The sequence below is a fragment of the Haliotis cracherodii genome, unplaced genomic scaffold (assembly GCF_022045235.1).
Source record: "Haliotis cracherodii isolate W230 unplaced genomic scaffold, xgHalCrac1.p SCAF_6, whole genome shotgun sequence".
Lineage (NCBI taxonomy): Eukaryota > Metazoa > Mollusca > Gastropoda > Lepetellida > Haliotidae > Haliotis > Haliotis cracherodii.
The window spans coordinates 19698755-19725023 of NW_027266319.1; the positions used below are offsets into that span (position 1 = coordinate 19698755).

General features: G+C 38.5%; 1 protein-coding gene across 1 annotated transcript; it reads left to right on the forward strand.

Annotated features, from left to right (window-relative positions):
* The first annotated feature begins 7888 nt into the window (after positions 1-7888).
* Positions 7889-20023, forward strand: LOC139445337 (uncharacterized). Its single transcript, XM_071226466.1, has 2 exons — positions 7889-8795; positions 18191-20023. Exons 1-2 carry the CDS (start codon positions 7889-7891, stop codon positions 19138-19140), a joined length of 1857 nt encoding a protein of 618 aa, XP_071082567.1. The 3' UTR covers positions 19141-20023.
* Positions 20024-26269: the final 6246 nt, after the last annotated feature.

Genomic DNA, 26269 nt, shown 5'->3' on the forward strand with positions numbered 1-26269 from the left:
TTATCATATGTTTAAACTTCCTGTCAGACCCGTGTCTGAAATATGTCCTGTATGAAAAACAGTTTTCCTTTTGTAATTTTTAACACACAAAGGCCGAGGTTGATAAACCAGGCGAATAGGAAAACAAGAGATTTCTTTGTTGAAAGTCGCGTGATAGTGTTAACAACGTTCCATAAACAGCACCGCTGCTTTAACAGTGTTAAAAATATTAAGGCTGTCACTGCCTGGCCTCGCGTATAGTCTAGTCTTTTCAACAAACAACGCTAATGAGAACAAAAATAAAAGATGCTAAGCTTGCAATAGTAAATGAATGCAGAAAAAGCATGTGAAATTTAAATATGGACATTCTAAGCTTAACATCAAATGGCTCGGGCTGGACGGTTTCAAAAATAAAGAGAGTTCATTTATAAGTTTAGCTAACGTAGAACAATAATGATCTGGATAATCGATTCTAAATTTAACTTTATTTATTTATTTCTTGTCTTGGAAGGTTTGTGTTATGTGACAATATGACAAGTTTGTGACGTATGCCACCGGTGGGGCATGACCCGCTCGCCTTTTTGCCGACACCTTGTGTCATGCCTGATAGTGGTTCATTCACACATGCTCATGATATGGTACAATCAACACTGCTTTTAGCAGAGATTTGTTATGAGTGTGAGTGAGTTGGTTTTTCACGGCATGTCAGCTTAATGTGGGAGGGAAGCCCGAAGTGATGCAGGTCTCAGACGTTTAACACTTCGGTGAAACCCACGAGCACGGGTATGGTGCTGACAAACCTAGAAACATAATTGGGGCGAACCGGGATTCGAACCCACAATCATAGGTTTCTGGCATGCCCAAGGGACGCAACTCTGCACAGCGAATCGCGGCGCCTAAGACGACTGGGCCACCCGTGCCCCCGATTTGTTATGAATACGGAAATGGTCTTGTTACTTTTATTTATTATTATTAAGATACACAACTGTTTCTTGTGACATATTAATCTTTTAGAGCATTTCACATCCTGTTTCTTTCCTCTTAAAGAAAATACGTTTATCATATTCTGCTTTGACTTCAACTCGTGGCAGAAAAGCAAACGTGTCTATATACTCTACATGACAGTAAATAAGATATTAACGAAAGTAAGACATTGATATGGTGTTACGTGATCTGTGGAGATTATTGAACCATAGTCCCATAGTAATATCATAAGTTATATTGATAACCACCGCCACTACACTAATGTTCTACTGGTAACACAACAGGTAATCTGTACTATTGCTGTGTTGGTAATGCAACAGGTAATCTGTACTATTGCTGTGTTGGTAATACAACAGGTAATCTGTACTATTGCTGTGTTGGTAATACAACAGGTAATCTGTACAACTGCTGTGTTGGTAATACAACAGGTAATCTGTACAACTGCTGTGTTGGTAATACAACAGGTAATCTGTACTATTGCTGTGTTGGTAATACAACAGGTAATCTGTACAACTGCTGTGTTGGTAATACAACAGGTAATCTGTACAACTGCTGTGTTGGTAATACAACAGGTAATCTGTACTACTGCTGTGTTGGTAATACAACAAGTAATATGTACTCATGTGTTGGTAATACAACAGGTAATCTGTACTATTGCTGTGTTGGTAAAACACCAGGTAATCTGTACTATTGCTGTGTTGGTAATACAACAGGTAATCTGTACTGCTGTGTTGGTAATACAACAGGTGATCTGTACTATTGCAGGGTTGGTAATACAACAGGTAATATATACAACTGCTGTGTTGGTAATACAACAGGTAATCTGTACTGCTGTGTTGGTAATACAACAAGTAATCTGTACTCATGCGTTGGTAATACAACATGTAATCTGTACTGCTGTGTGGGTAATACAACAAGTAATCTGTACTGCTGTGTTGGTAATACAACATGTAATATGTACTCATGTGTTGGTAATACAACAGGTGATCTGTACTATTGCTGTGTTGGTAATACAACAAGTAATATGTACTCATGTGTTGGTAATACAACAGGTAATCTGTACAACTGCTGTGTTGGTAATACAATAGGTGATCTGTACTATTGCTGTGTTGGTAATACAACAGGTAATCTGTACTGCTGTGTTGGTAATACAACAGGTTATCTGTACTGCTGTGTTGGTAATACAACAGGTTATCTGTACTGCTGTGTTGGTAATACAACAGGTAATATGTACAACTGCTGTGTTGGTAATACAACATGTAATCTGTACTGCTGTGTTGGTAATACAACAAGTAATATGTACTCATGTGTTGGTAATACAGCAGGTAATATGTACAACTGCTGTGTTGGTAATACAACAGGGGATCTGTACAACTGCTGTGTTGGTAATACAAGAACCATCAATTACTTTATAAGTAATGAAAAGGGATTCATATATTGTACCCATTCGTAGATCGCTCCTCCTCTGTGTGAGACAACAGTAGATGATATAATGTCATAGTGCTTTAACTCATACACTTAAATCATCATTCCCAGATGACATCTAAATATGAAGATTATGTAAATATTACTGTTAGATCCATAGCTATATTTATCATATGATGGATATTGATATCCATACGATAAACGTACACATTAACTTGCTATCATGAGCAAGAACAGCTCTAAATAAGCGCCAGGTATGGAAACAATGTCTGCTTGCTTAATATACTGTTGCCTTACACTTTCAATAAGCGTATTCTGGGAGTTTCTGATTTGTGGATGTTTCTGTTTCTGGGTTTCTCAGCACCATACCCGTGCTCGTGTGTTTCACCGAAGTGGTAAACGTCTAAGACCTGCATGACTTTGAGCTTTCCTCCCACATGAAGCTGACACGCCGTGATATAACCTGAATACTGTTAAAAGCGGCGTTAAACCCAACTCACTCACTCATATCAGTTGACACAATGTGTGGTTTCTTAAGTTACCTTGGTGAATGAAATAAAGTCTTAAACATCATTTTTTTAGAATGATGATGAAGAGCGTATTACCCTCGGTGCCGTCTCTCTGAATCGTAAACATCATATATTAATATCAAGAATACAAAATATGTATTTTGCTCCCCAAAGGCTCGCTTAATACAATTTTCTTTTTTAATATATGATAGTTACGGAAACACACACTGATAATATGCTAGTAGCATACAGAGTCCCGCGTTCTTTGAAACGTGGATATACTGTTATCCTTACCTGCTCATCCACGATACAGAAACTGCCATCCTTACACCCACATGCTTATGTGTTTCACTTGTTTCTGTATGCACCTCTACAGTGCTTTTTGCCACCTTCATGGCAGGAATCTCCTGATCAGTATCTCTCTCTGGCAAGATATCCCGTTAGCGGCGAGCTATATCAGCAAATGGATTACCACATCTTGGCAGATTTCTAATCGTTGGAAATCATTCCGAGGTAAGTTTTCTATTTCAAGCGTGTAAGCTATTTATGGATACAAGTGCAATGCACCAGTTTTGCAGTTTTAAATAAATTTTATTCGGCAAGTCAGATTTGAACTAACTACATTGTTATCAATGGCTTGTATTCTTCTTACCACGTGGGTATACCATGACGTGGATATACCATGACGTGGATATACCGTGGATATACCATGACGTGGATATACCATGACGTGGATTTACCATGACGTGCATATACCATGACGTGCATAAACCATGACGTGCATATACCATGACGTGCATATACCATGACGTGGATATACCATGACATGGATATACAGACAGAAATCCAGCAAGGTATGGAATAAGAGAGAGATAATCTACATATTTCGGAATATGTATCAAAGATCTGGCATTGTTAATCAAAGTGACAAAACCATTTTCATATTCTTAAGAAATCACTACTGTCCATGGTACAATTCCAACTTAATCTTTAGCATGTGTCAATCAATTACTTTCAAATAGTGATGATACCAGGTGTTCAAGAAAAAGTGAGCGTTTCCAGTCTTACGGTGGCACCCGTCGCAGACACATGACTGATTTCTTCGTTACTCATCTGTTAGGGAACACAGTAACTGACTTTAAATTTGTTGCTACACTATATATGTTCAACATTGTACCCACTACTGCATTTACTCTTATTTAAATAAAATATGATTGTAGTAGTTACGGAATTATAAAATAAAAATGATAAAAAGGGAAAAGATGTCTGTTGTGCGGGATTATTAAATGAACGTAAAGAATTATAAAACGTTGATAAATCGTTAGAAATATTAAATGTAGGTTTGGGGTTTTTTAGTCCTAAAACATTTCAATGCAAAACAATATATTTGATAGAATTGTATTGCTGTGTTGGGTTCCGCATTTTATCAGTTTAGGAGAAGTGCATTGAAGTTGTTGTTATGTAAATCACGAAATCCAAGAAAACACCTTCACCACACATGTCTTCGCCATACGCCAAAACTTCCCGTCTGCCAACAGAAAAAATGTGTCGCAATTTTTGTGCTGATTTTTTTTCAAAAACAACAATGGGGAGGTGTTTCAAATGAACGCACATGTCTTATTGTGTACAATGAAAATATCGATTTTTTTCCTTTTTGAAAACATAAATTATACCACTTGTATAAAATTGAATGTAAGGATAGGAAATACAACGTTTGATGTACTGCTGATATTGATAAATGTTTACCATCTAAATAAAAGCAATAAAACTCTTTTCATATTCATAAGAAAGATAGAGACAATTGTACGATTCCGGGTATATCGTGGGCATATGTTAATAAATCACTATCAGATAGTGATGATATCAGGTGTTCGCGAAAAGGAGAAAAACAACACACAATTGTAAGGTGTGCGTAAATATAAAACGTCTATTCCGAAGAACAATTATTAGCGCTAATCTGTCGTAACAGATTCCATGGGGTACAGAGGGCAGATCTGTGGTGAAAATGAAAGCAAATGTTTGTTTTCGTATATTTGAATTGTTTAATCACCTATCCTCATGATCGAATATCAATTCCGGAACTCGATTTATGCTACTAAATCTGTCAAACGAGAAATCAAATATGAACGAACGCAATTGAATGTGCATGCTCCGGGGAATATAATGATATATATGTGGACACCACGTGTTCGCGGAATAGATGGTCAGGTCTCACTGAATTGCCGTAGTGGTCGGTGAGAGGCAATAGGGCGGCGAGGGAGGGAGGGAAAGGCTACATTAATACAATTTACACAAATCAAAGGAATGATGGAGAAAATGAAAAAAGGATGAATGAAGTTCGTGTGTTAGTGAGTGATTTGGATTTTTACGCCGCTTAGAGCAATATTCTAGAAATATCAGTAAGTGGGTATGGTTTTTCGCCCCTTTAAGCAATATTCCAGCAATTTTACGGCGGGGCACACCAGAAATGGGCTTCACACATCGTACCCATGTGGGGAATCGAACTCGGGTCTTCGGCGTGACGAACGAACGCTTAAACCACTAGACTACCACATCGCCCTAATACAGAGAGAGAGAGAGAGAGAGAGAGAGAGAGAGAGAGAGAGAGAGAGAGAGAGAGAGTATTGTTTATTAAAGTGTCACATGTTATATACACCTCGTGATAAGATATATACAAGACATACAAAATATAACATCCGGCCAAATATGGCCTACGAGACACTTTAAAACGTATCAATCATAAACTATTCAGTTGAAACAGAATAAAAAATGTAGCACACGGACACATACCTACGTGAAGCTACTTTTCAGCCACACGGAGGCGCGTTATCATACTTAACATACACCGCACATATACATACATCCATAGACACATATACATAAATACATACCTCGTGATGCAGGCGCGGAGCACGGCCTTGGGCGCCTCAATGAGGATACAAGTCAGACAAACTGAAGGCATGATCGCAAAATTCGTGTATCGTTGTAGGATAATGTATGGGACTTAAGTCAAACCCCGGACGTTGTGAATCTCGACGGGTACTGATGGGGACGTCTGTGTTTATATACAGAAAATTATTGTGTCCATGGTTCGTTATTCCGGACAAGTTACCGGATTCGGAACGGTACCGTCCGTATTAACGGGTGTCAGTGCACATGTATAGCTTACTTACATTGTAACAGTTGACATGTTACGAATGCGGCCTGATTGGTATAGTTCATATTTTGTAAACGATGTATTAACTGATGTAACGAATAATGAAGCATTTGGTAGTTTTGTCGAACCGTGTTGTGTCGAACTTGGATGTGTCGAATTCCCTATTGTCTCGAACTTATTTGGGAGACCAAAGTATCCAAATTAAGCATAAAATTCCACTCTATTCACCGATAACTGGACTTTTTCAAGTTCACCACAACTAGGTCCGAATGTTTGTGATAAACTGTATATAACCTCCATCTGGTTGATGTATCAGCGATACTAACGTATTGACAAGCGTCAAGCAGCATATGAATTGTCACAATTAACCGACATCTGTGTGGTATGATCATTTCATTTTGATATTTATCATAAATAATATACTCGACAGTTGCTCTCATAAATAACCGGGGCATGGGTGGCCCAGTCGTCTAAGGCGCCGAATCCTACCAGAATCCTATGATCGTGGGTTCGAATCCCCGTTCGCCCCGATTATGTTTCTTGACTAGTTAGCACCATACCCTTGTTCGTGGGTTTCACTAAAGTGGTAAACATCTAAGACCTTTCAGGCTTTCCTCCCACATTAAGCTGACACGCCGTGATATAACTGGAATACTGTTCAAATTGGTGTTAAAGCCAACTCACTCACTCACACTAATCAATAACCATATGAAAATAAATATACCTGTATGGGTGTTAGATGTATAATTTATTATTAATGTGCATTAATGAAAAGTAGATAGCTTTATGTTGCAAAGTTCACTTTTCAGAGAAATGCATATTTCATGTAGGCAGTGTGACACACAATTTTAATGCTCTTTAGGTTAAATTCATGAGTTATGAATCATATGCGATGGGAACACTGGTGGTAACCTTGTCAAATCTCATGTCTTTAATCAGAAGAACGGAAGGTTTAACGAAAACGTTGACAAAACGAATGATTAAGGTTTCTGTAAACACTGCTTAATTACGTGGCCCTGTTCTCATAGGAAGAAACTGACAGATGACGCGGAGAACCAGAGTGTTGAATCCATACAGATGTAGGTAAAAAAGTGTCCTCTTAACAACCCCGTTGTTTTCCAGTGTCACTCTCTTACAGTGGAAATATTTGAAATCCAAGAAGTCAAACGTTCCATTTTTTCAAAGTCAATCGAACTTGTCATGCTGGGATCGTTAATTGCTAAAGAAGCTTTGTTTTAATCAAAGCCTTTATTGTCGAACTTGAGGACTGGTGTCTAGCAAACATTTGTAAATATAGAGCTATTTAGGGTCACTTAGGGACGTGCCAACCTGTCTACATCTCGCAATAGAAATGGGCGGTCTGTTTTGCCTTAACTAGGATTGTCAAGTGGGATGAGACAAGCGATCTGATTGGCCGAGAGTTAGCGCTCTTGGCATCAGTTGACCTTGTGACCTGCGCAATGACGGAGAAGCGGCGGGGGCCGATGTTTACACTCCCTTGATCACATGTTATTGTTTGTGAGGGACAGAACGTGCAGCCAGGGAGTTTTTGTACTTGCCAGTGCGATAGTATTTAAGCCTTCTGTCCGTCGGGTAGCAGCATCAGTTAACCACCTCTTGTCGGTGTGGGTAGACACTCGTTAGGCCACGGGGTTGTAGAGAACCTGAGTCTCAAGAAGGGATCGAACCGGTGTCTCACATCTCTTGACAAGACACGTGGGCAGCAGTAACACTCAACCATCTGTGGATTCGGTCGTAGCAGCAACGTGTTATTTCTTAGGAACCATTTGTGGACGCTATACTGGGACAATAATTGAACTGACACTGAGGCAACATGATCCCCCTGTTGCTGCTAACTGTGGCATATCTGGGAGCGTCGTCGGCCCAGCGTTGCGGCGGGGTACAGAACAAGTATGTATGCCACCCGTCCAATCCTCGTCAGTTTATGATTTGTATCGGAGATCAGCAGTATACAATGAAATGCCCAGGTAACCTACACTTCAGTACCAAGACCCAGACATGTGACTGGCCCAGGAACGCTGACTGTGGTCGACCTGTTCAGGTTGTAACCAAACCACCTCCCAAACGTCGACCCCCACAGATGTCACAACGCCAGTTCGGCGGTCAACGTCGCCGACAACCGTCATACACCTGGCAAAGCAACAAACAGGGTGGAAACGTGAACAGCGCAGCCTCTAAATCACGGGGTGAACCTGTGAACGCCGTGGCAGCCCTAACCGGTCCTCGTAAGTACAAGAACCCCACTGACAGGGAACGCAACGTCGCCGATGACCTGTACAAGAAGCAACACTCCTATCATGATAACAAAAATCAGCTGAAAGACACGAGAACTGTAGACACAAACATCAACCAGAATCGGGACAAATGGACCCTGGCCCATTACCCATGGTGGGCTGCGAAGTCTGCAACGCCTGCAAACCGTTCCCGTATGTCTCGCCGCCCTGTCACCCCAACCCCTGGCTACAGGTCCGGATCCCCCTACACCCCACGGACCTCAAGGACATCAAGGACATCAAGGATCTCGAGGACAAAGACCTCAAGAACATCAAGGACTAGATACAACCCGATCCGAAGTTCACTAGGGAGAGTTCCCGTCAACAGCGTGGCCTCCAGGCACCAGCCTCCCCCGGCGAAGCCTCTTATTAAGAAGACACAACTGACGAAGAAGAAAGAAGTTAAAAAGGAGCCGAAGCCCCAAAGGAAAATCATCAGAAAGCCAGGTAAGAAAGTGTACCTATACATTCCTACATCTACCGAAAAGGTATATTTTATAGAGTTGCAGAACAAATGATGTCTGGAATACCTAGTCTCTCGTGACCTATAAACGTACAAGTTTAAACGAACATATCTTAAACGTGCAACTATAGTTTTCTTCATGGAACAATGTACATTAAAACGTTAAGTCTATATATAACATTGAATGGTACAATATCACTAGAATGAGTGGCTGGCCCACCATAACTGCCATAATTCTATTGCATATTCAGTCATATGCTGTATTAATATTCGAAAGAACTTTCATTGGTGACTGAGATATGCATGACCAAAAGCACAATATCATTTTATCGATAACATACTATTTAATACGTATACTGACACTAAACAGAGTAAAACATCATATCAGCGAACTTGATTAGCCTGTCATGTTAATTAGCAAGGGGTACACCTTTTCCCACTCAAGGTGTCATGATAGCTGGTATATTCCATCAAACATTCATGTGCACATTCATCGCATCTGCAAGTACGATCTTTTTGACAAGAATACTTTCAACATGAACGAAATGTAACGCATTATTTCATTTCTGTTTTTTTTCTAAATTATAAAGCAAAGAAGCCTGAATTTGATTTAACTTGAAATGTTGCTGTTGGCATGGAAACAATAAAATTGAAACACCTCTTAACCTTGAATAGAAAACCAGTAAAGAACCTTCATCTATATTAAGGTTATATGGTCAAATCGTTCACCCCCCTGAGATATTTGACAATTTATCCTCGCCTCGAAGGCCTCGTTCGAAGGTGACACGTCTTGACACCTCTCAGTACAAGGAAGGCGTGAATCAATAGATCGGACAGGATCAGAATACTGGGGCCTGCGTGCCCTATAGCCACTGTCCGGTTAAGATTTAACCATTGTCATGCAATAAGTATACCACAAGGAAAGACGCACCATGAAAAGGGACTGTTCTAGTATCGCCTTGTATTGTATTGTAAACTGCTGGGACAAAGAAAGCATACACCCATGTTTGATGGTGGACTAAAATGAAACAAATAAGAAATGATTATTCGATGGAGATGAGTTTGATACGGGTATCTTGGCGATATTACGTCATTTAAATGAGTATTGCATCATTAAAATGAGTATTGCATCATTTAAATAACGTCTCCAGGAACGTGGTGGTCGCAAATTTACAGTAATGAGCAAAGTGAAGTGTCAGTGTTCATGTGTATACTTTCTTTTGCAGTTTATGTACGCTCATAAAATATCACCATGGTGATGAATAAGATCTACAGCTGACGACGACATTGCGTCAACTGTTTCGGCCTGTTTTATTTTTTATTCCATGTAATTACGTGCTATTTCAATAATTAAAGATAACATCAAATGCTGTTATGTTTAATACATGTTCAACATTGCATGCGTCTGCTGCTGTCAAATGATTTGGGATTTATTGTAAGCTAAGTAAACATTTTATGTTGGCGAGTGTGTATGGTATGTCTGGAGATGCTGTTTCGCAACACTTTCTTGTACAAATATAACAAATCCAGCAAAAGCTAGGGGATTTCATTATCAATATCCATCGACATAGTGTCAACAAAATAACGTGACTTTAGCAGAGATTTCTTATGATTATGAAAGGGTTTTGTCTCTTTTGTTTACCTTGTGTTTCTCTGTTTGACGTCACATGCAACAAATAAAACGATATATATTCATGATCTATTTGCTTAGGTGTTATGTTCAGAAGGCTTTGTAAAGTCATATATAATCTATTTGTTTGGATATTATGGTCATATGGCTTTGTAAAGTAAGGACAGAGATTACATATCCGTGTATGAGCAGCTGCCGCGATTGTGTTACACGCTGCTTATGCATATCTCATTGACTGGTTTTAGTGAGTGAGTGAGTATGGTTTTATATTGCTAAAAAAGGGGTAAAACCAAACTCACTCAATCATATACATAAAGAGTGGTTAAATCGATAAGAAAGTTTCTGATAAACCTGGTGGTTATTCGCAAACTCATATCCACATTGTCAACAGGAGTATATGTATATAATGGGAGGTAGAAACAGTATGGTCCACCCAAGCTAAAATCCTGAAGGTCGGTAATGTTTGCTGACCAGCACTCCTGCTGGGTAGCCCCTCCCTTTGACTCCTGTTTCCACTGGGGTTTTAACCCCGCTACATTCCAATCAATGCCTCAACTCAATCAACTATTTAGATAAGGTTGTTCTGTCATTTCATTACCTTTACTTGAAAATTTGAAATTCTGGCCTACTAGTAAGCACTACGTTGTCCACTTGGGTGGCGGACTTCAATAAACCATCAGAAATATGTTCCCACCCTTTATTGATTACAGGAGTAAATAAATGACCCTCTGAAATGTCTTTCAGAAAGTCTCAGGTAGATACATCAGAATTCCCAGAATTAAATCAAACAAATGTGAGAGCTACCTCAAACCTAGTACCTCTACAACTATGCTCTCAATCCCTTGGGTCGAATACTTCGTGATGTTTTCTGAATGGCTTATTGTAAGAAAGCAATAGGTGTGCTTGGGTATATCGGGCAAGAATGCGAACACGTAGTGATGTCAGATGCACTGAACGGCGCCACTGTCGAACTGTACTAATCTCTTTGAAAAACCTTCTCAGACCACTTTGTAGACAATCAGTGTTTGAATTTATTACATTCATAAAACAGCTTTGGCCAACCAGAAGAAACATGTTTATATTCAGTAGAGTGCACCTTCTTAAGACCAAGTTGCACTGGTACTTAAACGTCAACGGTAGTTATTCTAGTCATAAGGTTGTTCATTGTGCTTTTAAACTTCTGTAATGCAGATAGCGTCCGTTTGGACACTTGCCTGTGAAATGGTTATTAATACGTTACTGTAAGAAAAATGTGATAAAGATATGACAAAGATATAATTGCACAATGCTAGAAATTGTAATTTACTAAGAATGTGTAATCCCAAATATAAAATTTGTTACATATGATATAGATGAAATGGCGTTCCAGTTTCCATGTACAATTAATTCATTCGGATGTAAATATGTTGCTTCTAATCAATTAAGCACAAACACAAGCACTTTGTAACGGATCACACTTTGCATCAGGAATGCATATCTTATCACCGCAAAATACACATACAAATATCTAGGGACTGACGGCCATCTAAACTTAGTGGAGAAGCGTCTGCAAGGAATGCCTAACAGGGGATCATTTTAATGCTGCAAAAAAAATAATAATAATGGGCCTCCATGTGTATTTGTCAACAAACGCTCGTCTAAAACACTCACTCGGACGATTCGTCAAGTCATATCTTCCATGGCCATTGGCAGATGTTTGGCAATATTGACAGGCAACAAAGTTAAAAAATATTGTTGCACATTTCAACTTCAAATGTTTGTTCGTTTTCGATGTTTGGGTTTTAAAAAATATAAATGGTAATGTTTTGAAATAACGTGACCAAAGAATGATAACGAATCAATAGAGGTTATTATTTTTGTCAGGGCGCACCACATTTCTTGGATAAAAACCTTCGCGTGATGTTGAAAATTTGTACAGATATTCTGAGAATGGAAACTTCCAGATAACATATTTCACAATTTAAAGGGGCTCTATTCTCCACATTCTAGTGCCCATTATAAGTCTAGGTTTACTCAGTGTAATAAGTATCATTAATGGAACTGAGGCATTGTCTCTGTGTTTTGGGGAAATCATTAACTGAGAGATTGATATTCATCATTAATTTGAATATGAAGTCACACAATGTGAGTTTGTGGAACTCAAGCTAAACTATCTGGGACTAACAACTAGCCCGAGACTAGATCCCACTGAGTTTCAAGTTTTCCATTTACTATTTAAAGTATGTCTTGGAAATATAAAACGTCAACGCCAGAGCACAACCAGTCTCGATTATCCGTCAAAACAAATTCCATTGGTAGAAAGTGGGGGAAATTATATGACATTATGCTGAACATCCTTGATTAGAACAGGTGTTCGCTGTTGCCGAATAACTTCATCACATCACATTAAGCTATCGCCAATGTGTAAACATCTTAGTTTGTAAAACAGTAACTTATTTTCATAATCAAAAGTCATGAATAATTTTCTATATCGATATGAAATTATCATCCAATCGGAGTTTACTTTTAACAATTCCTTATCAACCAATCAGTTCTAACATTGACACATTGAACTCATTCGGCAGCAATGTGTTTCTGTAACAAATGATAATATTTATGAAAAACTTGTTGAACATTGTTAGCCTTCTGACTCTGCATTTTAAACACGTCAAAGACTTTGTTCTTCTTCTAGCATGTCTCACACCGACTTTGACAAGTAGTCTTTGCATGATTCACCTACTTGCTTTGTGAGCTTCTGTGTTTGAGTATCGGAACAAATGTACATTCACTCAGCCCTGGCTGCTCTGCAAAGGTCAGGGAGAATCAATGCGCTGACAGCAACATACCGTCGACCTTCTAGCTGAAAAAATTGATTAATCGAAATTGATCTTTACTGGTTCAGAAAGTGTGCAAAGCATGTATTCAACCACACACCTGGTATAATCACTAACTTGTATTGGGATTCGTGAGTGTGGCTTTGTCAGTCCACGTATATTTTCGTGAACATGTTAAGTCTCCTTTTTTAATCTGTTCCTAAGTGTGACAAAAGAGGATGAAGGCATTGGTGTAGTTTTAAGCGCACACACAACATAATCTGTTCCTCTGTTGCTTTATTTTAGGCCATGCATCGTAAAATATTTTCACCTTTTATAAATCCTAATATTAACGTTTATCAACCAAAAATGCCTTCCACATTAGAAATAGCCAGGGTGAAATCAATCGATACATCGGAAGATATCTCGATACAATGCTTTGAAGGCCGTTGTGAAATAACCGGTTTTCAAGACATCACAATGAAATGATATCACTAATAGCTGGCTAGCTATACCTTTTATACTCAACACACTTGTTAATTACTGTTTACCAAAAAAGTAAGAAGAACGATTTTGGATGATAAATGGAATCTCACCATCATGTCTTCTGACACGATCATCAATCGTCGATCAAAGATTAAAACTCCTCAGCAAGCCTCGGAGTCTTAAACTTTTATCAACTAGTATTTGACAGCCAAGGATACTTGGGTGATATTCTCTATTTAACCAAAATACCCCAAATCCCAACAATGTCATTCTCAGCAAATTGTGTCAAGCTAAACAGCGTCGAAAGAATGTCTTCCAAATCCAATGCCAAATTCTATCATGTTTAGTAGTTTTAACACAAATTACAATGGCGTGTGTTAATACAATCTTTTGTTTTCCGAAACATGGTTTGAATGTTACCTGTTCTAACCCCGCCTTTCAGCACCCCTCAACCACGCCCATATTCCCCCGTAAACAGCCACAGGTGCATCTTCAAAGAGAACACAACCTAGATTTCAAGCGTACACAAAGCTTCAAATTCTTCAACAAATAGCTACAACCTGCACAGATAATATTTGCAAGCACATAATATACACAAACAATCACGTCTTGAAGTTTGTCCTCAGATTTAGGTGTTCAGGCGATGTTAGAAGTTGCACGTTACCCAGAAACAAGTTTGAGTAGTATTTAACATTCAATGACCGCCCACGGCTGAAAAGACATTTAAATAAAAAAACTACATAATAAACAACATGTATGGGAAGTTATAGACATAAAGAAATCTGGTCTAATCTGAGAGAGAGAACATCTTTCTTTAATAATTATTTGAAGACATTAATGTTGTCATGGAGGCGTGTTATAAGGTCATGTGAAATCAATAAGGATGATGACAATGTTAATTCCCCATCGTCTTGGTACCATCGTAATATGAGTAAAATATCAATTTCAAAAACAAAATGGATTTTCAACGTTAACGAAACATTCACAATTGTTCGAATACACAAACGGTTGGTATATATTATGTATGTCATAAAGACATAATGTACTGACGGGTCCAGAGAGAGGTTTTGTGCGGGATGCAAGGGGTTCGGTCCTTCCATCCCTGCTTTTCAGTCACTTACATGACAACTTGCATTCTCTTTATCAAGTGTCCTTGTGCACTTCGTTACTTGAACAATTTACACAAATACCCCTTTTTCAAAATCCTCGATCCGCTTGGGCGGTCGGGTAGCCTTAAGGTTCAAGCGTTCGCTCGTCATACCGAAGACACCGTGATATTGCTGCAATATTGCTAAAAGCGGCTTAAAAAACATACTCACTTACTCACTCGATCCGCTTCTATAATGGAGTACTATTACACCGAGGAATGTAATATTGGCATCACATACTCACTAAAGCTTGAGATTAAGCAAGGTTGACTCAGTCACACACATACTCACTAAAGCTTGAGATTAAGCAAGGTTGACTCAGTCACAACCCTTGCAGTATTTACACATCGTTGTTACAAGGAAATGTGTCTCTATGTTGTATATTCGACATGCATTTGAATCGGAAAGCAAAATTCCTATAATGTAATCACCTTTATTTTCATTGTTAATGGAAACAACTCGTATCTAGATCTAATTGAAGGTTAAGGTTCTCAGTTAATAAAGTAAGTGAAGAAACAACCTTTGGAGCTATATCGAGAATGTTTAATGTTCTTCAGACCCCCTTTGTATTCCTCAGTTGGAGTTTTATATAAGACCTTACCACCTTGTTAAAGCTCTTATCAATCCTCAAGTGACGAACGACCATCAACTAAGTGCTTTAGTTTCCAAAATAAAATTGACATCAAACGAATTATTACCATTCACTCCTTCGACAGAGAATAGCTTGGATTACGAGGGCGGATTAAAAGTCCTCCCCATTTTAGAATCGATAAAAACTCAAACAAATACAATGAGCCGTACGTACTTTGCAAGATAATTCAAAGCTCATCCATACGCAAATCCGGGCCTACCAACATCAATCATGGCGCTGTGGAACAGCATAACTTACACAGACAGCCACGTCAGAAAGTCAAGGCAGTTAAATTATGGCTTTGAATCAGCTCACAAATCGTCAATGCGGTAACCTATCCTGACAGTATTCGTTATAACCTACGCTTGCCTCTAAATGAAAAATGTGCAAGCCTCAATCACTCTCCTAAACTTCCAAACATCTACAAAGAGGGATTGTCATGTGATCTTGCCTCGAGTGTTGGCACGGTTCCTTCAGTTGGGACTACACCGCACTCCTTCACCTCTCACATGTACACCTCTGTTTGTGTATTTGTCGATAAGTCTAAGTTCAATCTACGTTTATAGATTGAATAGGCTTACTGTTATCCGGGATTGGCACCTAGTACATTTGTCTAGGTAAGATGTCGTTTACTGTTAATCACAATTGCCAACACATAAGGTTACGGAGGACTCTGCGAAGACATGATTAATCTATATTTTGGGTAAGAATGTCAAATATTCCGTACAATTTGGCATAGATTGTCTCGTGTTTTTTCGTGGAGAGAATTTGGAAAGAGTAAAATATTTATATTAAAAATTCGTAAATTTTATAACGTTGCAAAAACATATTTGGTTAGAATTAAATAATCCAACAAGGGATAAATTGAAAGAAAAATAATTCTATTCTAATTTTGGATGTAATTAATTAATTGTGACATGTAAGTGATGATTGTAATTTGTAATCCCCTAATATATCTAGAAGGTTGTTGCATAACGGGTTGATATTTCATGTCGGGATGAGTGAGTATGGTTTGACGCCATTTTTAACAATCCTGGCAGGGGACACAGTGATTTGGTTTCTCTTTAGGAATAAAATATATAAAACATCAGAGAACAATCCGTGTCGATTACCTGCCGAAACATATTCTTTATTCCATGAGGCGTAAAGGGCAAAATAGCGATGAAAGATATATGAATGGATCACTGAAAATGACAGACCAAGGTCGGCGGGTGTTGGGCATTAACCAATCGCCCACCATAGTGTGAATTGCTTTTCATCGCATGAGCAATGTCTGCAGCTGCCCAAGATCCGTGGCCGGGAATGTAACTAAATGATAACGATAACATCTGTCACAAGCGGCTGGGGGACTCAGGTAACCAGGTTGCATCACGGCTTTGGGTTTCCATCTTTGTTTGACAATATGAGTGTCACAAATCAACGTGTCTAGCATGTTAATTCAGGCTATTTCTCAATGTTGTTCAAGAGTTAGATGTCGAAAATAACACCAAAGATACTTGTAAACTGAATGAATAAATAGGGTAAACATACGTGCTTTTTCTGAAACTTGTCTGGCCAACAGATCATCCCACGACACGCTATGTCCTTTATGAGGGACATGTTGAAAACGGTTCTGAGCGTTTTTTGGTCACAATGTGTATTTGTAGAAAAAAAACCTATCCGTGTAATCTCCTAGCTTAATGAGTCAGGTGCATGGTTCGTTTCTGTACATCATGCTTGCTCTTCTTTGCCGTAATGTTTATCGTTTTTAAATATTTGCTTATCATTAATGCAGAATCACGAACGAACACTCCATGTTGACGAAGACATGACCGACAGACACGACGTCTTAACTGTTCGTGTCTCCGGCTCCTGAATAAATGATAGCGGTACTCCTGATCTGGAGTGATGTTGACTCCATTCGCCCCTCGTCCTCGCTGACTTTATAATCTTCGTACATCCATAAAACGAAAGAAAATAAAGAAACTTTCCTTCAAAAAACACACTGCAAATGTTTTCTTTTCAGTCGTGGACTTCCTTCGAAGAACTTATGTAAACATTGGACCTTTGATTGAAGACATGCACATTTTCTTCTGAACTTGATTGTTGTATACAGGATTGACTTTTACGGGATATTCTGTTGAAAAAAGATTGATGCAATATTTGAAATGTCTTGACGTGATGACGTTATTTGCATCAATATGTTTCATGATAATCTATGTTTACATCAGTGCACGTGTACTGACAGATGACTTTGACCTGAAATGAAAGTTTCGAAAGAAAGTGACTTCATGTACAGATAAACACACAGACCAGTGCTGTTAATACCATATGGCATCTATTTACAACTTTACTTTGCAAAACGAAACACTAACTTAATTGTGCTTCATGTTTCTTATGTTTAAAGGAAGTAAATCTATTTCTTCAGTAAATAATTTTCAACCTCTTTCTTAATATGTCAATACTTTACCTTATAATGTAAATATTTCCCAAAAAATATTGTTAGTGTTTTTTTCTGTATGGGGACTATTAATTTGCAGCACAACAAATGTTTGAGAGACATCTTTTAGCATTATGATGCATTCCTTGTAAGCATTTACATTCATTAATACGTTGTTATTTAATTGTTATCCTCTAGCGATATAATTCCTCAATGTTAAAAAAATATTATTTGAAAAGGTGTGTTTTGACAAATACTGTATTCATGTTCCAGGCAAATGTGACCCCACCACCTGCCAGCTCCCCGACTGCCGTTGTATCGGTTCCGACATCCCTGGTGGTGTCCCTGTTACACAGACACCCATGATGGTCATGCTCACCTTCGACGACAGTGTCAACATTGCCAACTTTGACTACTACGAAAAACTGTTCGATGGGAAGTTCAAGAACCCCAACGGCTGTCCTGTCAAAGGAACCTTCTTTGTGTCTGGCGATGCAACCCAGTATCACCTCGTGGAGAAGCTTCACAAGAAAGGCCAGGAAATTGCCTCCCACAGTCAGTCTCACCGATCACCCACCACATGGTGGGCCCATGCAGGGTATGACGGCTATGTTCATGAAATAGAAGGCATGAGAAAGAAGTTGTCCCTCAAGAGTAAAATCCCCAAGGATGCCATCAAGGGAATGAGAGTTCCGTTCTTGCAAATCGGAGGTGATGATCAGTATCAGATGTTGCACGACTACAAATACCTCTATGACACGTCCATGGTGACAGGTCATCTGTACCGAAACGAGAAACCCCCAGTCTGGCCCTTCACCCTTGATTACCCCCCAGATTCCAAAACCTGTTCCCTGACCCCATGTCCCCAAGGCTCCTACCCCGGTCTCTGGGAGGTTCCCCTTGTCCGTTGGTATGGTTCCAACAAGATGGCTTGTGCTATGCCTGATGGTTGTATCATTGGAGCAGGCAGAAAGGGCACTCTTAAGTATCTGCGTGATAATTTCAATAGGCATTATAAAACCAACCGATCTCCCCTCGGCATCTTCCTCCACGCTTCCTGGTTCCGCAGGAAGTCTGGCAACTTCGAGGCCCTGATGGATTTCCTCCAAGAGCTGTCTAGAATGGAAGATGTATGGGTCATCTCAACATCACAAGTTGTAGATTGGATTCGCAACCCTAAGCCACTGTCACAGGTTAACAATATAGAATCCTGGAAGTGCTAACCGTAGAAACGTTTAGGGATAATAACTCATGACATATGGATATGAATGGAACATGCAAGGTTGCAATAATATAACAGAGGGACGGACTCACTGGTAATAAATGACACTTATGGGCGTGGTTTCTATATATGTTCAATGTTCTCTCAAGGTTCAACTTAACAGGTCCTGAAAGGTAAAGCTTTTAGCCTTCGACGCACGTATTGGGCGTCCATGTGACAAGGTAAATCCCATGTGAGCTGAAGTCGATGAAGTACTAGCCCTGTTCCAGTATTAAGGTTTAACTGTTGCAAACATGCTGACACCAGATGTCGAAGATACGCAGATGTAAGACAGCACATTATGACACCACGTGTCATATATGCTGGTGTAAACGTCATCTCCAGACTCCAGGTGCCAAGGGCATGTATCAACAGGAATAGCTTGTATCATAACACGCGCATCTGTATATAAACTTTGCAACCTCCCCTGTATATCTGGGTGCACCACACTTCTTTGTACATTCGCATAGGAATTCGTAGTAACAGAAGGTTGTCCCCAGCCTGTGTAGAAGCACCTGCAGTGTATATTTATATATATGAATATTGTGCACATACGAAAAACATCTGATCAATGTCAATGAAACATTATAATCTTAAAATATATAGCTGATATAAATTGAAATATTTTGGGATATTTGAAAACGAAATTAATCTAAATATGCCCCAGTGGTATAGCAGTAGTAAAAGAATTATTGTTTTTTATAAGCTTATAAGTAAGCATTTGATCAGTTGAAATGTCAATAGAATATCGTCGCCTGTATATATGTACATACCTCCATGTTGTATCATACCCTCATCATCCCAGTGCTACTCTTGTATATAGACCATTGCTCACAGCTGTGTTGTACAGATATATATTGATGTGAATAAATATATTTATTGTGAACCAGTGTCTGTTAATTTTGCGATAGTTGCATTGTAGTTGTTTCCATTTTGTGTTACAGGAATAGTGACAGATAACCTAGTGGATGTTTGAAGCGTTAAGTCATCACGTCTGAGACCCGGGTCTTATTACCAGATAATGTAATTTGAGAAATAATTACTTTTATTCCCAGTCCTTATACTTATGCCATATTGTGACAGGGGCAGTCACTCACTTCACTTGAATACTACACGTTAATGACAAACACCGACGGACGTAATATTTGTGATTTACCAGCAAACAGAAAAAGGATTCTACTGCTGTTTCGACAGTAATGTTTCAGCATCTATTTTCTTCATTGCATTGTCAGTTAATCGCAAGTCTCTCTTAACTTGTCGCTGCTATAGTATAGTCCAGGTATAGACAGTATGATAGAACACGTTACTGAAACAGTGGCTGGGATTCCATATTTGATTCAGATGACGTTCAAGAAAGAATTTGGAAATCGAAAAGATTAATAGTATATGCGCTCTAAAAAATGTGTATCTTCAAGGAAACGTGTCGTTGAAAGTGAGCGTCGGTACACAGAAAGACATCAATCCAATACTTTGAATGTCACACACTCAGACATTCAGTATATTCATACCTCTACTGGCATTGTGATGCCACACGGGCGGAGTGTTAGAATGACAACATTGTCAACTATGACCACACTGTTCCACATTGTTTGAAGCTTGGTAGTGTTTGTAGACAGAGCAATTAACCCATACACCACATATGTAAGATTTAAAGCTTAATGTTCTGATTTATTTATTTATTGATAGTACGATGTGCTCCTACTTGCAACATAACTGGATATTGTTATCATCACCGACACCACACCATGTATAGGGGGTGATATTTACATCTCGAAGTAATTATATTTAAGTGTGAATATGAGAGAAATGCCACTGAATGAAAATGCGGGTTTATGGTCTGGTATTTTCTTGACATCATCATTTGAACATGGATGTTTTCTTCTGTAAGTAAACGTTAGACTATTGTACATCGCTTCGCATAAGTCGACTGAAAAGGGTTGGGCGGTCATTATCTGGAACTTTACTGAGTGCGCGTCATCGCTCTGCTTTGTATAGCGTTGCTCATGATTTCACTCACTGGTTTCTTGGTCAGTGTGGATCGTTTCAGGTCGCTGAAAGATGACTGTGGCGTTACACAAGACTCACAAACGTAATCGGTATTCCTGCGACTCTTGCTCAAAAGGTCTCAGTAAAGGTTTTAAAAAGTTTAATGGAAAGCATGTTTAGGACATATTTGTAGACATATTTGGCGCATCAGTAACATAAATGGTGTCTGATGCAAATCCTTATTTTGACTTGTACCACATGTTCCCGTGTTTTGGAAGGTGAAAATTGACATGCTTTTGCATGTGTTTGTGATGGGTGCCAACGATGAGAAAGGATATACATGCCTGGTGAAATCACTATTTGATAATGTTTCGGAATCCTACAAAGGGCTCTGCTTTTAGCAGAGATTTCTGACAAATAATTAAAAAGGTTGTATTGCATTTATTTAAATAAAGTTCATTTTGCTAGACGAGAAACGTGCCATTGCTCAATACCCATCATTAACCATGAACTTAGTGCTTTGGTCTTAGTATTTTGGGCCCAAGTAGGTGACCCATGATTCGGCTGACTACTGTAGTGAAAACCGATGTCACGTGGTGTTGTCTTTGCACTTGTGTCTATATCGATGTTACACGCATGCACACTGATTTTTTGTAGCAGGTTGGTCTTCATTTCACAAATTCCAGCATATTACATCAGTTGTATCGAACTGGCAATTCACGGCGTAATTGTTGTGATGATGAAAGTAACATTGTAGCGAAAAGTGTAATTTGAAGTTTGATCTTCAGACACTATACATTTACAGATACCACACAAAGAGCAAATAAACGACGGATAAGGGAGATTATCAAAATAGATCATGATGAGTGTTGACCAGTAAAACCATTGGTCTATAGCATGAGCAACCATTCGTGCCTGCAGGACACATAGGAGATACATATTGTGATCGGTGCTAACAACAACATTAATATAAAACCTCAAAGCCAGAGAATAACCAGTCTCGATTATCCGCCAAAACAGATTCCATTGGGCGTAAAAGGCAAAAATAGCTGTGAAAATCATACGAATGGATCACTAAAAATCTGGGCCCTGGGGATCTAAGATCTGTTGTGTTTTCTTTGTTTGTTTAGTTGTTTAAAGCCACGATCAGCAATATTCCAGCTACATGACGGCGGTCTGTAAATAATCGAGACTTAACCAGACAATCCAGTGACTGACATCATGAGCATCGATGTACGTAATTGGGATACGACATGCATCAACCAAGTCAGCGAGCCTAACCACCCGATCCCTTTAGTCGCCGCTTTTCAATTGAACCTTTCATTTTAGTTTTGACACGTTTATTCGCGATTGACATTTGCTCATTCGTAGCTTTAGTTGCCTCTACGTATCTGAGGGATTCCTCAGACTTATTATGTCGCCAGCCAATTGTAATGAATGAACTTTATATAGAAGTCAAAGAATTGTCATCGAGCCTCATTGCAGAAACAAAACAAAGAAATTGTCGATTTTCAGTATTGAAATTGAATTCATTTCTAACTAGAAATCTCTCTATCCTCTATTAAATGAAGTCCTTTTTTAAACATACAGAAATATAAATTTGATATAAACTCAAAACATTACTAGGTGCTAGGTGACAGTAGGTCAGTCATTTGAATTGCAATACTATTCAACTGCTACAATCATGGATGTACATATACGTCCATTTACATGCTATCCCTGATCCGTTTGGTGTATCAGAGGATCAGAATAAGAGTACTACATATGGGATTCTCGTAATGGCTTGAATCGATTGCATCATACCCGAAACGATATATTACATTGCTCTATAGAACAACAGTAACTTGAGGACTGCGATTTGATGTTGAAATAACTTGAAATGATTCAAATAGATACATAAAAACGACAAAACCCTTTCCATGTTCATGAGAAATCTCCGCCAAAATCAGGGTCGATTGCACTATTCTGACTATATCATGACCATGTGTCCACGAATCCCCCTCACATGGGGATGAAACAAGGTGTTCGCGAAAAGAAACGATATTATCTTACATCGCTTTATAGAATGAACTGGAGGACTGCGATTTGATGTTGAAATGGCTTAAAACGTTTCCAATACACAAAAACGATATTACTTTTACATTACTCTGTAGAATGAACTTGAGAAGTGCTATTTGATGTTGCAGCCCAATGTTTCCATAAGACATTCTTTTATTCTAATTTCAGATGTGTTTTGTAAAAAGTTCTTCAAAACCTCTTTTAGACTGGGGATGTGTTATGTCAACATGTATGACTGACATTTACGTTTGCATCTGGAACTACATTAAAATACATCTTTTGAGAAAATAAAATAATTGATGCTTTTGAGTTTTTCACATTTTGTTACTTTGTTTTAACATTGTATCTTCCAGTGAAGTACATGTGAAGGCTGGAGGTTGTTTGAACTGAACTTGTAACAACACGCTCCTCCTTCCACCAAACAGACAAAGAATTGATTAACCATTGTTTTTCAGAAGGTGTTGTTTGCAGAAAGTAGTGTTTACATAAGATAATCCCGATTTCTCTACTCACGAAAATGTACATTTTGACGAATCAGTTATTTGTCAAGAGAGACCAGTGCCTCAACAGATGTTTAAAAAACATAAAACATTTTCTGAGCACTTGAAAGGAAAGACGCCAAGAATGAAATGTTTTTTTAAATATATTCCAGGTATATCTTTATTTTTCGGTCCTACCTTCCAAAACATATGAAGTTACTTTGAAGTTGCTTTTGCACGAAGAAATCTGTTGACAGGCTAGGTGTAAGAAAATAGCCAGACGTTACTCATAATAATAGGAAGTGCGTTGAAAATACAGAAAATATAACTAGAGAAACAGTATGAAAAATTTAATAGTTACAGCACTTTGCAATCATTAAAATTATTGTATGTTGTTTTCTCCTCAAAACACTTATTAGAATTAAAATATTTTTTGAAAAAAAATATTGAAAGATTTACTTGTATTGTCACAGTGGAATTCGTTATACGAATCCATAAGTAAGGAGATGAAATAGAATAGACTTATTTGGTGTTGGGTATGGTGTGTAATTAAACTTTGAGCTTTTTAGTTTTTTTCCAGACAGACATTCATTCTTGGAGCATGCACTTACTTACTCATATATCTCTCCTGTAAATAATTGTTAGACACATGTAGTGCATACGTCCATATACAAATAAAAGTGACAAAGCCCTTTTCCATAGTTATAAGAAACCTATGCTAAAATCAGAGTCGATGGTACGATTCTGACTATATCAAGAGCATGTGTAGATGAATGGCTATCAAATAGTGCTGACACCGGGTGTTCGCAAAAAGGTTAGCGCATCATGTCCCGTTACAAACACATGCAATGGCAACTCAACTGTTCACCGGAAAAAGAAAAGGTCAGTACTTGTGTCATTGAATACTTTTATGTTCTATTTATGTATTATATTTCTTGGCAAAATAAACTAAACAAGAAAACAAACACTTATAATTTTATTCTTTATCTATTTCCATAAAACTTAAGTACATATTTAGTGATGTATATGACGCTAATTTGAGAAATCTGGAAGTATAGTGAGTGAATGAGTTTATATTTTAATCGTCACATGGGCAATATTTCAGCCATATCGTGACGACTGGAAGTATAAGGTAGGTAACACTAATCAATGAATAAAACACTCTTTTTCAAGCATTCCCGTCCGATCTTCCTTCTGTACTACAACAGAATGTTAGTATCTGAATTTAGACAGGTACATCCGTCTGATGTTATTTATAGCTAGTAGTAGACACCTCCCCTCCCATATCTGTCTACATCTAACCACAAGAGCCCGAATGGGGTAACTCCTTACCCAATTCTAATGTAAATACTTCGAGAGTTACATTGACCGTTTGTTCTGCTTCACCTGCTTTGGTCAGTTTAAGATAACACAGGTCAGTGTCCCGTATTGTCTCTTGACAAACACAATTGTTTAGTGGACAGATCCGTTCATCATGGACTGGTATTGGGCACCGTATTTTCATGACATTTCGTTTAGTCAGTCAATATTAGGAGGAGGAGATTTTGCAAACATCTAAATGAATTCAAGGAAACACGTCCACCTGGAATGAAAGTCGAGAGTCAGGTATCTTCTTTGTCATATAGACAGCATTATAAAAACCTTGACACACGTATCGATTATACATTAAATCAATTATTGCCAAATTCTCAGCTTGACTCTACAGCTGATGATCTCCCTATCAAAATAGCCGGAATTTGACCAAGCACATTGGGTCAATTTCGAACCTTCTCGATGAATTTTTTATTTGTGATTAGCTAGGACACTGTTTATTGAGGATTAATCAAAACCGTAAAGTGTTCGTATTTTCGGATTTACTGAGAAATAGTTTTCTTCGGTGTTGTCCCATTTTGTCTTTTTTTAACCTAATGGATGTCCATTTAAGGATGAACATTTCACGCGGTGTATACAGAAAATAACTGGATTCTCTTTTTTTGCTTGAGAACGAATTATTCAGATGGTTTTGAACAGATGAAGAGTTATGAAGACGTATTTTTAGCCACGAGCACCGTCTATGGATACGTTCTGGCAATCTGAAAATGGCCTTACAAAGTACACAACAACACCACAATAGTTGTACATGCTAATGCATGGTTGTAGCGTCTGTTGATGGCTTTATATCGTAATTGACAACTTTTTAAACATCGATGCTAAAGACGGCACATATGCTGACCTTGAACATTTCAGCTCCCATCAAATAGTGAGTGAGTGTGGCTTTACGCCACTTTAAGCAATATTCCAACTATATCACGGCGGAGAACACCAAAAATGGGCTTCATATATTGTACGCATGTGGGGAATCGAACCCACGCCTCAGCTTGAACCATTGGACTGAGATTTAAGGCTAAGAATTTGTACATTCTACCACCTTAAACAACTATTTGTGCGAGTGTTCAAGTGAATGTTTGAGTGTTTAAGTAAGTGAAAGTTTGAGTGAGTGTTTAATTAAGTTAATGTTTGAGTGAGTGTTTGAGTGAGTGAGTGAGTGGGTGAGTGGGTGAGTGAGTGAGTGAGTTGGGTTTAACGCCG

Excerpts from the sequence above, each read along its gene's own strand:
- LOC139445337 (XM_071226466.1), top strand. The coding sequence starts at position 7,889 with ATGATCCCCCTGTTGCTGCTAACTGTGGCATATCTGGGAGCGTCGTCG. Across the intron at positions 8,796-18,190 it reads GAAAATCATCAGAAAGCCAG|GCAAATGTGACCCCACCACC; the intron begins GTAAGAAAGTGT and ends TTCATGTTCCAG.